At 35.8% G+C, this 17793-nt stretch overlaps 2 protein-coding genes across 2 annotated transcripts; one reads left to right on the plus strand and one right to left on the minus strand.

The window, feature by feature from the left end:
* Positions 1 to 346: 346 nt before the first annotated feature.
* On the plus strand, positions 347 to 12870 carry aldh3b4 (aldehyde dehydrogenase 3 family, member B4). Its single transcript, XM_009301380.5, has 10 exons — positions 347 to 1271; positions 2805 to 3000; positions 3768 to 3878; positions 6684 to 6804; positions 6882 to 6967; positions 7941 to 8022; positions 9026 to 9415; positions 10643 to 10809; positions 11374 to 11473; positions 11582 to 12870. The coding sequence occupies exons 1-10, from the start codon at positions 1219 to 1221 to the stop codon at positions 11779 to 11781; spliced, it is 1506 nt and encodes a 501-aa protein (XP_009299655.1). The 5' UTR covers positions 347 to 1218; the 3' UTR covers positions 11782 to 12870.
* Positions 12871 to 13227: 357 nt separating this feature from the next.
* Positions 13228 to 17695, minus strand: mmab (metabolism of cobalamin associated B). Its single transcript, NM_001082809.1, has 9 exons — positions 17532 to 17695; positions 17340 to 17407; positions 17073 to 17166; positions 16908 to 16965; positions 16140 to 16212; positions 15952 to 16049; positions 13779 to 13843; positions 13577 to 13636; positions 13228 to 13492 (listed from the first exon to the last, which is right to left on the minus strand). Exons 1-9 carry the CDS (start codon positions 17630 to 17632, stop codon positions 13408 to 13410), a joined length of 702 nt encoding a protein of 233 aa, NP_001076278.1. The 5' UTR covers positions 17633 to 17695; the 3' UTR covers positions 13228 to 13407.
* Positions 17696 to 17793: the final 98 nt, after the last annotated feature.

Below are 17793 nucleotides of genomic sequence, written 5' to 3' on the forward strand. Positions count from 1 at the left end.
AGTTTCGGGTCTCTAAAAGGCTGTAAATGGCTGTAGTTATTTCATAATATTTATTGTATGCAAACATTTATCCCATCGTATGCAGTATATGCAAACTTATAGTTGAACATTATCCGTCTGCCCCTCTCTCGCTCTACGTTCTCAAGGCATGAAAGTATTTTAAGATGCTTAGAAACCTTTGTAGAGAAATGGCTTTTTTTTTCCTGTATGCATTGCTGTTAATGTTAAGTTATAAACGTAATGTCCTAATGCACAAGGGCTTAGGCTCTGTCCCATAGCAGAGTTTGGTATTTAAATGAACTGACATTAACATGATGTTCCCTTTGAAAGATGTTCAAGTGCTCGTGGATGAGAAACGTGTTTGACATGATGATGTAAATGCAAAAATATTAACGAAAAGAGACTTTATGAACCGTACGGTGAAGCGACTCACCGGGATTTCTTGATGTCACAGAATCTTGCTCTCTTTCTCTCCGATAGGGATGCAGCAACCTTTAAAACTGTCTGGTCTCTATTCATTTTGCCTGATAAAGAAGTGTCTTGAATTTGGTTGCACTACATGAACTGCAGGTTGTTCTATACACAGTATGTTACAAAAGCAATGGCATTGTAAAGTTATCCAAGTGTACAGTAATATTTCCTCTGTAAAATGTCAACTTAATTGTCGGTCAATCATGTTAAACATTTGAATATCCAAATCTTAAAACATTACTAAACAACAGAATGTTTACTGTCATTTATTTTTAGATATTATTTGATTTCTGGTGTTTATTAAAAGAGACTTAACCCAAAAATGAAAATTCTTGCTATGTAATGTAGATAATTTAAATGTTTTGGTCCCCTTTAATTTATATATGTATTTTTTCTCATACTATGGAAGTTAATGTGGACCAGCAACTAAAGTGCATTTATATTTCATGATGGTGATTTTATTTATTTATAGGATATGTGATGTGTGTTGTAAGGACAACATGCTATGAAGCTGTATAACTCAAAGCAAATGTGACAATCACATGTTCACAGTGTCTGCTCCAGGTAAATCTGTTTATATAACTCTCACAGTTCTCTTAAGCTCTTTTGTAACCTATGGTGCCTTTCATTGAGTTTTCCTCCCAGTCTGTGTGTCGATCAGTCCCAGAGGCTGAAGTTACACTCTCCCGTGGTGCACTGCTGGATGCGCTGTGCTGGTATTTGGGGTGTTTTTAAAACCGAAGAACCATGAGCTCCCCGCCAAGCCCTTCTCCAACCAGGTGGTTCAAAGCCCTGCGGAGGTTAGTGTGTTTTATTTTTTTATTGTTTGTTTATTTGTTTATTTATTAATTTATTTTATTTATGCACCCACCTAATTTATTACATAGGACAAAACAAAATATTTAAGTAAATTAGCAAAAAAAAAATTATGTACAAAGCAAGCATAATGCAAATAATTAGTACATTTTCAACTTGTTCAGTGAAAATAAAATTTCAGGTAAAAAAAGGTTAATAAATTTTCAATTGTCATTGTCAAAACCATCTGTTTTTGTAAAAATAAATAAAACAAATATTCTGACCTGTGTTGCTTATTATCTATAACATAATAATAGGTTGTACTAAGTTTTGAATAGTATTTTTTAATTTATATATTTTGTTGAAAAACTAAAGCTGGAGACAAAGAAATTTATTTTAATTAGATTGCTAAAATGTGCTAAAGAAAACTTGCAAGTTTGGGATTTTTATATGTTTGTTTTACATAAATAAATAAATATATATTTTTTCTATGTAAAAATTTACAGATAAAATACAAATATTAAGAAAGGTCATATTTAGAAAATGTAAATATTAGTAAATATATATATATATATATATATATATATATATATATATATATATATATATATATATATATATATATATATATATATATATATATATATATATTATTAGCTGTTCTTTTTTTTTTTTTTTAGTTTAGTATTATTGACATGGTAACTCGGCTATAATAGCCTCCTCTAATTTGCTTTTTTTTTACTTAAAACATTTGTTTTACTCATTTTAAATATGTTTTAATATTTTTGTAGAATTATTTTTACATTATTTGATTCTTGATCTGAAAAAATGAATGAATGAAGGAAAGAAATACAGTTGCAATCAGAATTATTAACCCCCCTGAATTATTAGCTCCCCTGTTTATTTTTTCCCCAATTTTTGTTTAACAGATTTTTTTAAACACATTTCTGAACATAATAGTTTTAATAACTCATTTTTTAATAACTGATTTTTTTTTTATCTTTGCCATGATGACAGTACATAATATTTTACAAAATATTTTTCAAGACACTTCTATACAGCTTAATAGGACATTTAAAGGCTTAACTAGGTTAATTAGGGTAGGCAGAATATGGTAATTAGGCAAGTTATTGTATAAAGATTGTTTGTTCTTTAGACAATCAAAAAATATATAGCTTAAAGGGGCTAATCATTTTTACCTTAAAACTGTTAAAAAAAATTAAACTGCTTTTATTCCAGCCAAAATAAAACAAATAAGACTTTCTCCAGAAGAAAAAAATATTATCAGACATGCTGTGAAAATGTCCTTGCTCTGTTAAACATCATTTGGGAAATATTAAAAAAAGAAAAAAAATTCAAAGAGGGGCTAATAATTCTGATTGCAACCGTAGATTATTTAAAAGAGCTGAAATCTTTTGTAACACTTTAAATGTCTTTAGTTGATTTCGGTCAATTTAATGCATCCTAGCTGAATAAAGGTTTTCATTTGCTAAACCGTCTTAATGACCTCAGACATAACAGGTTGGGTTGTATTGCAGGTCGAGGGTGGAGGATGTGTGTGTGAAGACTGGAGTATCTGTATGTTCAGAGGTCTTGAGGAGAGCCAGAGCAGCTTTCAGCGCGGGCCGAACAGCCCAGGATACTTTCAGACTGGCTCAGCTCGAGGCTTTGCTGCGCATGCTGATGGACCACGAGTGTGACTTTGTGGATGCTCTTGGAAGGGATGTGCACAAGGTTGGTATTTTTTCCCAATGCAGCCTACTTTAAGTAGTGTGCTAAAGACAGTATTGCTTGCATTTTACACCCAATATTGAGTGATAAAAATAGTTGAGACAAAGATCACAGCAGAGGAGTCATCACCTTTAAATATCTGATTCATTCAAGAATAATAATAATATGGAGACTTGCTATTCTTGAATGAATGAATGCATGATTCAGTGGTTCATTAAGTGTAGTTTCATGTGTGGAAATATTACTTCATATTTTTTGCAGCCTTTTATATTTGTGTGCAAAAAATTTTTTTCGCATAATATTATTTCAAGAGTTAACACTTAGATACGCTTGACGTTAATAGCAGGTTTGGCATGGTGTAACCCTGAGCTCGGAGATAATTGAGCGCAAGGCTCCTGCCTGGTCAGTAAGCATATGAAGATCATGTTGGTCTTGAGAGCTCCCCTTAGAAAAGGGAGGAAAAGGAGGAGATGGGGTAGAAGGGGGGGTTCTTCCAAAATGAAAATTTATTGTAAGCTTGGATCAATCTGATTGGATTATTGCTGATTATGGATAAGAATCCAGCCATGCTCAATCATATCACGTGCTCCTTTCGAAATTAGTACATGAAACTTCACTTATTCAATCATTTTGGTATGGAAATGCATTCCATAAAATCTGAACTTCATTAAACAGTCTTTACATATGCATTGATTCATAGATTCAGCTAATATTAATTTTTTTGAATTCTTTTATTGAAATTAAATGATTTTTTGGGATGTTTCTCACAGCCTCGCTTTGAAACTGTGATGTCAGAGCTGCTGGTAGTCAAAAACGAGGCTCTGCATGCCATTAGCAACTTGAAGAAATGGATGGAGCCTCAACGCATTGAACGTGACTGGGTATGAACTGAGAGACTGAAATAGCAACATATAAGTAAACCTAGATTTGTTATTTGGAATCTTATGTTTTGTGCATGGATTACCAGGTGCCAGAAATATGTTCATTCCCTGAGACACAAAGCTGCACATTGTGTTTTTAAGCTAACCAAAGAAGCTTATGACGAAGACCACAACCAGCATTCCTGTCCCAGCATTAGCAAGCTATTTGTTTTTGCCCTGACAAACATACGCCAAACAGTCCAATAATGATGACTATTAAACCTTCTGATGCCCTTTTTTATGTTGTACATCTTATCTTGTCATCCCTTTCACTGTTCTTAAAGGGACAGTTCACTAATAATGAAAATATACTCACTATTTACTCATCTTTCACTTGCCTTTTTTAATCCATCCATTCATTCGAGAGCACTTAGCTTTGATTAGCTTAGCATAGTATCATTGAATCGGATTGTTAGACAAAAAAATTAGTTTCAATTATCTTCCTATTTAAAATTTGACACTTCTGTAGTGTACGAAGACTGATGTATTCACGTTTATCTGACCTATCACATTGAAAACTCTAGTTATTCGTTCATTCATTCATTTTCTTTTCGGCTTTGTCCCTTTATTATTCAGGGGTCAACACAGCGGAATGAACTGCCAACTTATCCACTATATGTTTTACGTAGCGGATGCCCTTCCAGCTGAACCCAGCACTGGGAAACACCCATACACTCTTGCATTCACACACATACACTATGGCCATTTTAGCTTATTCAATTCACCTATATTTGGACTATGGAGGAAACCGGAGCACCCGGAGGAAACGCGAACATGGTAAGAACATTCAAACTCCATACAGAAAAGCCAACTGACTCGGTTGGCGCTCGATTGTGCTACCCGCTGTGCCACTCTTGAAAACCCTATTTAAAGGCCTTTTTTCATGATCTCAATACAGTAATGTTCCATTTGTTAACATCAGTTGATTTAACTAAAGTTAGTGTAATGTAGTGGTTCTCAATTCCAGTCCTCAGGCCTCCCTTGCTCTGCACATTTTATATCAGTGCAGCCCAAATCACATACGTATGCACTATTCTATGCCATTTTGTAGTATAAATAGTGTAAGTAGTGCATTTACACTCAAAACACTAAAAAGAATAAGTGCACTTCAAATACCTGGATGATGCACCTATTCAACTGTTAAAAAGTGTGGATTGTTGAACACTTCACTACTACTACAGCTACTGCTTTGCTCACACAATTTAAGGGCAGAGCTTTCCTAGTATGGGTAACTGCAGTCTGGAGCAATAGGCGTGGTGAAAGGTAGGGGTGTGGGCCGCGTGGCTAAAGGTTTTTCATTGGTCAAAAGGTTTATATTTATTAATGCTAATTGGCCACATTTAACCGGAAAGAGTACCTTTAACCAATTAAAAACCTTTTGTCACGCCCCTTACTTTCTGGCTCCCCCAACGCTGATTGGCCAGCGCATTTACCAGAAAAGGTACCTTCAACCAATAAAAAACCTTTTGCCATGCACTTTATATTTTGGCCTCTCCTACCTTTTACCACACCCATTTCTCCAGACTGCAGCTACCCCTAACTCGAGCTTTCGGGCACGGATGTTGGAATAGTTTTATTTTGGATTGTGAAAGCAAAATTCTCTTACGAGAGTGATAATTCTGCCTCTCAATGGTGATTACGTTTATACTAATGGCGGGTATTATTTGGAAGTTCGGTCATTTATTTAACCAACGTTAGTTTGGCAACCATCTGACGTCACCAGGGAAACGGTTTGAAATTCCAATTAGTAAAATAAAATTAGTGTACCATTTGGGATGACAATACATAAATACTATTCATATAAGTGCATAAGTTCATAGTGTATAGTGTGCCATTTGGGATGCAGCTGTCTCTATTATGACTCACAAGGATCTCAATAACGAGCGGATCTGAATCAGGAGTGTTAATTAGGAAAGACGTACAAAATATTTATAAAATGTGCATGGCGGGGATGCCCAAGGACCGGACTTAAGAAACACTGGTGCAATGGCGACTACAAAATCATTTGTTAATTTTTGTGATGTAAATTTTGCAGTTGATGCCTAATAACTCATTAAACACAAAAGTCGTAATTAGGGCTACGCCTGCATGGTTGCCTGCATGGTCGCTGGTTCAAATCCCGGCTGTGTCAGTTTCTGCATGGAGTTTGCATGGTCTCCTCATGTTCTTGTGGGTTTTTATTTAGGAGCTCCAGTTTCCCCCACAATCCAAAGACATGCACTATAGGTGAACTGAATAAGCTAAATTGACAATAGTGTATGAGTGTGTGTGAATGAGAAAGTATGTATTGGTGTTTCCCAGTACTGGGTTGTGGCAGGAAAGGCATCCGCTGTGTAAAACATATGCTGGAATAGTTGGCGGTTCATTCCACTATGAATAAATCAGAGACTAAGATGAAGGACAATGAATGAATAAATGAATGAATGAATGAATGAATGAATGAATGAACTTGTATTTTATAAATTAACCGTAACATATAACTATAATAAGCCACCGTGTCGCCACAGCTTAGGTCAATATCATGATAAAAGCTTCAGCAATTAATCACAAGTAAATTCGATACCAGCAGAAGCCTGCTTTCGAGGAGGAAGATTGGACACTTCAGTACTACACAATCAGACATTACTAGCCAATTATGTCAGACAATAATGGCCAAAGACACAAATGTAACGAAGCATTTTGTTAGCATTTTTAGAGTGTTTTCTTAAAGATGTTATTTTCTCTGTTTTCCTTCTGGGAGGTGAATTCTGTGTGCTTTTTCCCCAGGCTACAGCATTTGATGAATGTGTCTTGGTAAATGAGCCCCTGGGTTTAGTATTGATCATTGGGAACTGGACCAGTCCTCTCCAGCTCTGTCTCGTGCCTTTAGTAGGTGCCATTGCAGCTGGTAAGTTTGTGTTCTTACAGATGATGAGAAATCAGTTTACATGGGCTGCATTTGTATATTTCTTGTTTTTTTTTTAGGTAACTGTGCAATTATCAGCCCATCTGAAACCTGCACACATACAGCTGGGCTCCTGCACAGACTCATACCTGCGTATCTGGACAATGTGAGAAAATGACTACATTGAGTGATGTTGGATTGTGTGTGTACTACACCACCTGACTTAAGTCTTGTCGCCTATCAAAGTTTTGGGAACAACAAATAATAACTTGACTTCTAGTTGATCATTTGGTATCAAGTGTCTTATATGAAAGGCATAGCCTCTACATTACACTTATTTCACCAAAATAAAATATGATCATGCCTTGATTTTTAATTATTTAGTTAGGACAATAAGGTCTGACTTTGCTTAGACAAAAGTCTTTGTCATTTAACACAAATACTGTATAGAATAAAAAGTCATAGTGCAGTGGAAAAATAATTAATATTGTCTATAACTCCTATAAGCTTGGAGGACTGCATCCATACATCTCCGCAATGACTCAAATAACTTATTAATAAAGTCATCTGGAACGGCAAAGAAAGCGTTCATGCAGGACTCCCAGAGCTCATCAAGATTCTTTGAATTCATCTTTTATGCCTCCTCCTCCATCTTACCTTAGACATCCTCAATAATGTTCATTTCTGGAGACTGGGCTAGCCAATCCTGGAGCACCTTGACCTTTTTTGCTTCCAGGATCTTTGATGTGGAGGCTGAAGTATGAGAAGTGATGTTTTGTTACCTCAAGCTGTTGATGTTCCCATCCAGTCTGCAGATCTCTTGCATGCCACATACTGAATGTGACCCTAAATCAGGATTTTTCCTTCAGCAAACTTGACTGATTTCTGTGAGAATCTTGGGTCCATATACTTTAGGTTCCAATAGATCTTCTGCAGTATTGGTAATGATTGAGATGCAGTTCAACAGATGATTCCTTGGAAGAATCTACCCCCTGCCACTTTTCCAAATGATCAACTAGAAGTCAAGTTGGTATTTGTTCCTCCTACAAGTGGGATTTACCTGAATTTTGTCAGGTAGTATATATATATATATATATAGTAGTTTTGTACATTCGTTTTACATGTTCTTCATCTTTTAGGAGTGCTTCCACTCTGTTATAGCAGCAGCACATGAAATTCCAGAAATAGTGGATCTTACATTTGATTATGTGTTCTTCTCTGGTAAGTACCAGCTGATTTATTAAGTATTTTCATATTGCAATTTTGTTGAAGATTTTCTTATTGAAAAATTTGACGGTGCTCTTATCTAAGGAATTAAAATTGTTGTAAAGTACAAAACTTTTATTTAAAACTAAACTAAATGTACAATTACTTTTGAGCACATCCTTAAATTAAAATGTGTATTTCTTTAAATAAAGAATGCATGAAAAAAATGAAAACATTTGAACAGTTAAATGTAGATATATATTGAATAATCTCTCTTTTAATATCTAAAGTTTTAAAAGGCTCTTTACTGTCACTTTGGTGACATGTAGCCTTGAACAAAAATATATATTTCTAAAAAAACGGATAAAATGATAATCTGATATAATTTCATAATAATAATAATAATAATAATATTATATAAATATATAATATTGGTGACTGGTGGCTCAGTGGGTAGCATGATCGCCTCACAACAAGAAGGTCACTGGTACGAGCCTTGGCTGGGTCAGTTAGCGTTTCTGTATGAAGTTTGCATGCTCCCCCCGTGTTGATGTGGGTTTCCTCTGGGTGCTCCGGTTTCCCCCAGAGCCCAAAGACATGCGCTATAGGTGAATTGGGTAAGCTAAAATTGGCCGTAGTGTATGAGTGTGAATGAGAGTGTATGGATGTTTCCCAGTGATGGATTGCAGCTGGAAGGGCATCCATTGCGTGAACCTTATGCTGGATAAGTTGGCGGTTCACTCCGCTATGGCCACTCCAGATTAATAAAGGGACTAAGTTTAAGTTATGTTGAAAATAATGTGTATGTATTCAACTAGGGTCTGCTTGTTTTGACACGTTATTTAAAGCATGTGGCTAAGAAAAAAAAATTGTGCTGGGCACTTAAAAAAATAGAAAAAAAAGAATAAAATTCTCACACTTCACAGGGCTCAAACTAAGTGCTGCAGCTTTATGGATTTATGTATTTGTAAGGTTTTTGTGTTAAAAGTCAATTGTACTAACAACTGTTTGCTTTCAGGCGATAAAGAGGACGGGATTAAAGTGGCTCAAGCTGCTGCTCGCACCCTGGCTCGGGTTACGTTGGTGCTGCGCGTTAAAAATCCTTGCTACGTTGACAGTCAGTGTGACATCAACACCACAGCTCGGCGCATTACCTGGGCGCGATTCCACAATGCTGGCCAAAGTGCTGTGGCTCCTGACTACATCCTGTGCCATGCAGAGGTCAAAGAAAACCTCCTGCAGGCTCTGCGCTGCTCACTCCAGCAGTTTTACGGCACTGATCCCCGGGAGTCCCGGAGCTTTGGCAGGATAGTGAATGAGGAGAACTTCAGCAAGGCCAAAGAGCAGCTCTGGGGATCTGGAAAGGTCATCATAGGGGGTCAGGTCAATGAGATAGAGAGATACATTGGTGAGTGGAGGCAGACGATAACTGTGGCAACATTATTTTGATGATCCGCTTTAAACATTTTGTTAACTATGAGTCTAACTTTGAAATTTGATTACAGCTAGAGTAGTATTAGTTAAACTTTTGATTACTGAATAATATCCGCTAACACTTTATTCAGCATACATTATTCTGACTATCAACTTCATAACACAGTCAGGCCCACTTGGACCTGTAAGAAAGATAGATAGATAGATAGATAAATAGATAAATAAATAAATAAATAAAATGTAAAAGTGAATAGTTAAGTGAATACAAATATATATGCTATGAATATTATGATAATATTATAATTATTTAAACAAAACTTTTGTTGTGACAAGGTGGCGCTGTGGGTATCGGTGTCGCTTGGGCAAGAAGGTTACTGGTTTTAGCCTTGGCTTGGACAGTTGCCATTTCTGTGGAGAGTTTGCATGTTCTGTCCTTGTTCGAATGGGTTTTCTTCTTGTGCTCTGGTTTCCCCCACAGTCCAAAGACATGCGCTATAGGTGAATTGGGTAAGCTAAAATTGTCCATAGTGTATGTGTGTGAATGAGTGTGTATGGATGTCTCCAAGTGATGGGTTGCAGCTGGAGGGGCATCCGCTGTGTAAAACATATGCTGGAAAATTTGACGGTTCATTCTACTGTGGCGACCCCAGGTTAATAAGGGACAAAGCTAAAAAAAACAAAAAATGAATGAACAAAACTCATTTAAACTTTTCAAACCCAATTTAATCTAAAAGATTAAAAAATTATTATATTAAAAAAATATTTGAAAATAAACCTTTCCAGTACTTGTAATTCTCAGATTAAAATTGTTATAGATTTTTATTAAACTATGAACTATTTATTTTACGCTAAATAAACTGTAATTATTTTTATTTACAATAGGTAAGTTCTTTAAATACCTTTAAGTATAGAATTTATTTTCCCCTTAAATATTATAATCGTAATATATATGAAAATAATCCAACCATTTTTAATATCCATTGATTTATTAATTTTTAGTGCCATTTTCACCACAACAAAATGTTTTGACCCTTAAAATTGTAAGTAAAAAGAATAATAAGATGAAACAGAACTTAAAATTGGTGGGGAAACAAAATGTAATAAGGATTTTTTCCATTTCCAATTAAACTTCACAAATGCTTAAAATTATTAAGAAAAAAACATAATATTACAGGTATTTTTTCTTTTCCCTAAAATGAAGCACCAACTGTCCTGATGGATGTCATGGAGTCCGATCCGATCATGCACCAGGACGTTTTTGGTCCCATCCTTCCCATACTGACAGTCCAGGATGCAGACGAGGCTGTAGCTTTCATCAACTCCAGAGAGAAACCACTATGTGTTTATGCTTACTCTAGCAACAACAAGGTAAACAACCTCCCCTATAGCTATTTACTGTTTACTCACTAGAAATGTTTATAAAATGATATCTGGGGCTGCACGGTGGCGCAGTGGTCAGCATGATCGCCTCACAGCAAGAAGGTCACTGGTTCGAGCCTCGGCTGGGTCAGTTGGCATTTCTGTGTGGATTTTGCATGTTCTTTCCGTGTTCGCGTGGGTTTCACTTTTATGTGATAAAAGTGAATTAAGTAAGCTAAATTAACCGTAGTGGATGTGTGACCCCAGATTAATAAAGGGATTAAGCCGAAAAGTAAATAAATAAATGAATGAATGAATAAAATGAGATCCTGTATTCTGTTGATCGCAAAAAAGATAAGTTGAAAACCTGTAACCATTGACTTCCATTGTAGAAAAACAAACACTATGGAAGTCAATGGTTACAGGTTTCCAGCTTTCTTCAAAATATTTTCTTTTGTAATCAGCAGAAGACACTTAAACAAGGCGAGTAAATGATTTTTGGGTGAACTGTCCCTTTTAGTTCACAATATGTAGTGCAATGTCACCATCTCATTCATATCCTGTGCAACTAAGGTGATCTCCAAGATAATGAATGAGACATCCAGCGGAAGTTTTTGTTCAAATGACAGCGTCTTACAGAGTGTGATGGTGGGTCTGCCATTCGGAGGAGTTGGTGAGCCACTCTTTGACATCTGATTATAACACAGACAAACACTTTTGGCTATTGAGTCTAACTGTCATAGAAGTAGGCTTTGGTAAACATTCCGATTTTGATTGACAGGTGCCAGTGGGATGGGCTCATATCATGGTCGCTACAGTTTTGATGCATTCTCCCATAAGAAGTCGTGTCTTCTGCGCAGCACTCGGATTGAGTGCATGACAGTCTTGCGTTATCCACCTTATGAGGACCGTAACCTGTCTCTGGTCAGTCTGGCCAGCTTTCTAAATCTGAAGGGTCAAGGTTGGTGCACTATCTTGTAAAAGTGGTTGAGAGCAATTAATGGACTAAATATTAATCTGAAAACATCTCCTATCTCTAAAAACAAGTTGTAAACATTTGTACAAGTTTGTTTTAAAAGATGGGGGATGTTTACTGATTCTGTGCTGTGATGTTGTATTCAGCTTTCTGTAAGCTTCGGTACATCCATAGAGATTGTACTGTATCTTCAGGGACAGTCCTTTTAACAGTGACATGCACATCCATTTATTCATTTAGCATGAGTTATTCCTTCCGAGGAGAAAACTTAATGGGTGCTGCTGGTTATAAAAAATCATGTAAAATTGCAAACATACACCAGCATCATTTTTTTTTAAATCAAATTATATATTTATTAATTGAGGTTAAATTAAGGGACTGTTCACTTAAAAATGACTCTCCCTTCCTTTTTCAAAACCTTTTATAATTTTTTTTTTCTTCTTTTGGACACATCAGAAGATATTTTGAAAAATGCTTGTTGATGGCACCTGTTTTTTTAACTTTTCAGTTTTGGGTGAATTATCTCTTTAAATTGACCAGAACTAAATACATTTTACAGTGTTATAAAGTTCAATATAAAAAGTTCTTAATATGGGTGTTTTCAACATTGGCAATAAAAAATGGTTCTTGAGCCCCAAATCAACATATATTAGAATGATTTCTGAAGAATCGTGTGATATGTTATGATGCTGAAAATTTGTATTCACAAGAATAAATACATTTGTTTGAAAATACATTACATTTCCCCCTATTTTAATGAATAAATAAATGGAGTGAATAGGGGACTAGGCAGATTAAAAAAGTATTTATAAATGTTTGTTATAACTGTTGTAAAATATAGTCCATTTAAAAGCAGATCTGAATTATTTAGACCACAACGTATTACAGAATTCTCATGGGTCATGTAATTTCTGCAATATCATTAATTTTTTTACTTTACTTATATTTTATTTTACATCAAAATGTGTTTTATGTAGTGCTTTTGTTGTTGTTTGTCTATTGAGATGTCTAATCTATTTTTGTCTCTGCCTTTTATTCCTTTCCCACTTGTCAAACGACAATCAACTATATTAAAACAATGACAGTTTACAACATCAAGCAGCACAAGTTGTTTTTTTTTTTTGCTAAAAATAAATAGAAGGGATAGAAGTCCTGAAACATTTAAGTTACAATGGCTGTGCCACTCATACGTCAGACATAAGGTGGATAGGTCATGGAAATTCAGCTTTTTAGTCAGTAAAATCACAGAAAGGTCAGTGAATTTGACATTTGGCTTGAAGTGGGAACCCTTGTATTAATATATTGATCTGATAAAAGAATCATAGTTTTCAGGATAGAGACTATTTTGCCACAGTATTTCCTCCATATAAAATGTACCTTTCTTAACTTAGTTAGTAGTTGTGAACATGAATGTAGTTAGCATAAAGTTTAAATCAGATATTTTCAGCCACTCCATCAAAATGTAATTGATATTTTAATAATTCCACAGGACTATTATCAGTAAAGTATCTAGAACAGACATTGCCTTAATGATTATTGATCCCTAAAGTGTTTGAATACACGTACACAAATGCGCACATATAAATAAACATAAACAAATTGTTCAAATTCAAGTTTGCTGTCTTCGTCCTTTATTCCTGCCTTTTGTAAATGGTTTCTGCATTACCGTCTTTCATTGCAGCATATCTAGCCACTGTGAACAAGTAGTCACTCAATCTGCAGAAAGAAGCAATCTTTTTTTACTGACATGACTTTTATGTATCCTTATACAAACATATGGTTAAAATATGCTCATCATACCTGTTCAGATATTTGGCAACTTCAGGATCTGTCTCACCTGAACGGACAACAGGAGCGACACTGCAATAGATATATTTAATATGAACACAGCTATAAAGTAATGCAAGTCTAATAAATTAATTGTATATATGAATATTCTGTATGCCTGTATGTATGTATATGTGTATGTGTATATATATATATATATATATATTCAACTGACCAGCGTTCAGCTCTTCGGCACACTGCTCTGGCCACATGTAGAGCTGCACTGCTTTTACCGCCAGACTGCAAAATGAACAAGAGATGAAATGGCTTTCTCTCAGTGATTGATTGTGAGGACCATCGTGGAGATTATATAACCATATTTATACAACAGTTCTGTCTGGTTCTCGAATCTGATTGGCTGATAGCAGTGATATATTTAAGTAATATCAGCACCCGTAAAGCCTCTTTACCCTTTGTGTATTACTCCGCTCACATACAGCCAGCAAAAAGCAGACACTACAGATCTAGGGCCCTATCATAAACCCGGCGCAGTGTGGCGCAAGGCGTGACGCAGTAGTCTTTTGGTAGTTTAAGCTTGGTGCAAGAGTCATATTGAGGCGTTGCGCTGTTTAAATAGCAAATGCATTAGCGCTCATTTTTGCGCCCATAGGCGTTCTGGTCTAAAAAGGAAGGCGTTCTGAGGCGGACCGCTGGCGCGTTGCTATTTTGAGAAACTATAATAGATTTTTCATTAGACCAGAACTAACCGGGTCTAAACTCTGGCGCAGAGTTGCGCCTCGCTTACGCACTGCTTAATACACACAAGAGAGCAATAGGCAAATATCTTTACATATGAAAAAATGTAAATATTAAGCATATATATAGGATATAATAAGAATAGATATAGGATATAAATATAAAGGATTAAAATATTACAAAACATATTATTTTCTAGCCTACATAAATATGAAAAACCACTGCTTTTATGTCGTCTTCATCTCGGGAGGCTTTTTCAGTTCATTCATAACAATTGGCTTTTGTATAATGTTATTATTATTAGCAGTATTATTTATTATATCCATATTTATATTTGTTTTATTAAAAACAAGCTTAGATTTGCCCACCTGTCAGGTTTTAGACAATATGGGGCACAGCATGTGTTTTAGGATATAACTCAGGTTTTAGAGCACATTTTGCTATTATTATTCATTTATTCGTTTGCTGGAAATTAGAACTGAATTTAGAAATAGTTTTGAAACGAATATTTGCGCTTAACAAACAAAAGTATTTATTTATAGACTAATTGATGTCTGTGCGTAAAGGTTTCCCTATCCAAGAGCGAAAGTGATTTATTATCTCTCATTCTCACGCAGTAGATGCTCTGTTTAACAGTTTTCTGTTAAAAAACTGTCAACTGTTAACTGTTTGCTTGTGAAATGCTCATTTTTTCCACTTAGACTTACTTTGCGTCCTGTAAATAGCGAATGCGCTCTTGGCGCGACGCAGCTGACTCTTAAAGGGAATGGGAGATGAGACTCTAATTGGTTTATTCTCAAAACACACATATAACTCATTAAGAAAATAAACTCAACCCTTTTAGACCATGCGCCGAAGCGCAAGGCAGATTTCCCATCCTTAATATAGCAAAAACGCATCCTGACACGCCCTGAAAGCATTTGCGCCCTGCGTTTTGCACTTTGCGCATGGACCGTCAAAATAGAGCCCCTAAAGTTTATGCTTGCTCAGCTTTTTAACTGTCAGCTTTTGACTTGAATCCAACGCGGAAGAAAGTAGTTCCTCAAACAAAAGGGTTTTTGAGACTCTCCATGTTTGGTTTTGTTTTTATATACACAAGTATGCCGTCAAACCGTTGTATAAACGCAATATCACACTCGTAGCAGTGCGATATGGCTGTATATCGGCACTGGTGGGGGCACTAAGGCAGTGTGATATTGCTCATTTATACAATGTACTAGGGCTGCACAATATTGGAAAAATCTGACATTGCCAAATTGTGTTGTGCTGCGATATTTATTGCGATTTGAATATAGTCTCACCAAACGATTTGAATAGCTCTATTTGGAAATATTTCATTAATTTAGATCATCTGAGATGATCTAGTCTTTTTCCATGGAGTGCAGAAATCCTAATAAATTCACAAGCAAAATGTAATAAATAAACAGTGCTTTATGATTTTCTGGGGTGTCTAACAGTATTCAAGTACAGAAATTTAATAATCAAATGTAAAATAACATGGTCAACATTGCATAAATAATAATCAAAATACTATATGATAGTATAATAGTATAATACATCTTTAATAAATAATCTAATCCTGCAATAAGACTATTGCAGATACACACATTGCAATATTTTTGCAAAAATGAAATATTCGGGACAATACATACAGGGAGTATGAAGCTGGTGAGCGGCGGAAGCTCCTCTGTGAAGGAATCAATCCACTTCTCCAGTTCAGACACAGACTGAGAGCTGAACTTTGTTTTCGCTGTTTGAAGCAGGAACATCAGAATAAGGCTTATCTTTGCGATTGAAATATTTGCCGTTACATAGAAAACCATCCTGCAGTTCTGCTTACTTATGTGACTCTCTCTTGCTGATGAGCGAGGAGTGGCGATATTGGATCCTACATCCTGAAGTACACACTGGACCTGTATAAAAGAGAGAAGCATATGGACATTTGAGCCATCTTCCACCTTCGTAAAATCTTAATCGTAGAATGGGCTTGAAAATGTAAATTAATTCTGGGCGGAAGGCCTAAAATATTTTTAGATGGCATTTTGTATATAAAACTAAGGTAATAATATTGTAACTTATACTCAGCTTCTAATACAGGCTGACAATTTTGCTTTATATTCCTCAATGTGGTATTTGGATTGCTAGAGAGGTATTCATTTAGTTTTTCCTGTAGGTGTTGTGCCAGTAACAATTGATTTGCATTTACTGAATCACCAAAGACCTCAGTTTCAGCTTTAAACTCTTTAATGTTCATCTAAAGAAAGAAGTCAGTAACACTTTCGTTTAATTACCAGTTCTTGCTATTTATTAGTGGCTTATTTACCTGCCTGTTATTACAATACTGGTTGTTTATTATTAGTAGTACATATTCTTCACAATTCTATTCTACATCCCTGATCCCACCCACTACCTAATCCCAACTACTTCATTAATAACTATTAATAAGCACCAAAATGGAAGTTTATTTAGCTAAAAGTAATAGCTCATGTTTTTTAATAGCGAGAGTAGTAGTGTGACCAAAAAGACCCTTACATGAGTGAGTAAATTAACAACAAATTTACACTGTGTTGGGGTGAACTATCCCTTTAAAAGTAACTGTGAGGCAAACCTTCTCCAGCTGATCTGTGAATGAATGGCCGCTGTCAATGCAAAATTCTCGTGCTAACCTGAAAGACACAGAGTCATTTTATTGGTGGAAATCTACTGCATTCATCATTTTAGACCTAAAAGTCATTTGTCCAGCACATTGCGCTTCATTAACTCTATCTATTACCCTATTGCTGATGATAATTCATCTGTTGTTCCCAAAGCATCAAATATATGATCCTCCTTGGGTCTCCTCTCACCTGTGAAGGTACTGGAGAAACCTAATGAGGCGAGACAATGGAAGCAAGCCAATGTTTACACAAACCCGGATGGGACTTTCAATTTGACATGCAACTGCAGCAGCATCACATATTTAGTAAACATAATGTTGATCGTTTAAACTACAATATGAGCTGTCAAGACAAAATATGCTTATAATATGAACGTAAATAACCTTTATCCCCAGTTTTAGTGTATATCTTGGGAATTCTTCTGTTTTCCTCTGATGTACTGCTGGCATATCTTGGGAAAGTAAGAGAATGCCTTTAATATGCATACTATTTAAAACAATGCACTGTCGTTTTTGGCTATATTGGGCTAAAACACATGGTATGTGGTCTTCAGATAGTTTTAAAAACGGGTTTACCTTCCTCTATCCCCACACACACGCATCTGCTTTATGTTCATACATGTCCCTAAGCGAAGGACACGGTGAAGACTTGTGGACCTGGTAACGAGAGATGACATTTTAACACGCTAAAACATTTTCAATCGCGCTTCCTGTGTTTACGATTCACACATTTGACTCCTTATGCTGCCCGTAGACGGGCGTTCTATCACGCAACCAAATGACGCGAGGTGGTTCGAAACGCGATTGGTGTTTCCAGAGTCGGTGACCATGAGAGCTT

Source organism: Danio rerio, chromosome 5 (assembly GCF_049306965.1).
Source record: "Danio rerio strain Tuebingen ecotype United States chromosome 5, GRCz12tu, whole genome shotgun sequence".
NCBI lineage: Eukaryota > Metazoa > Chordata > Actinopteri > Cypriniformes > Danionidae > Danio > Danio rerio.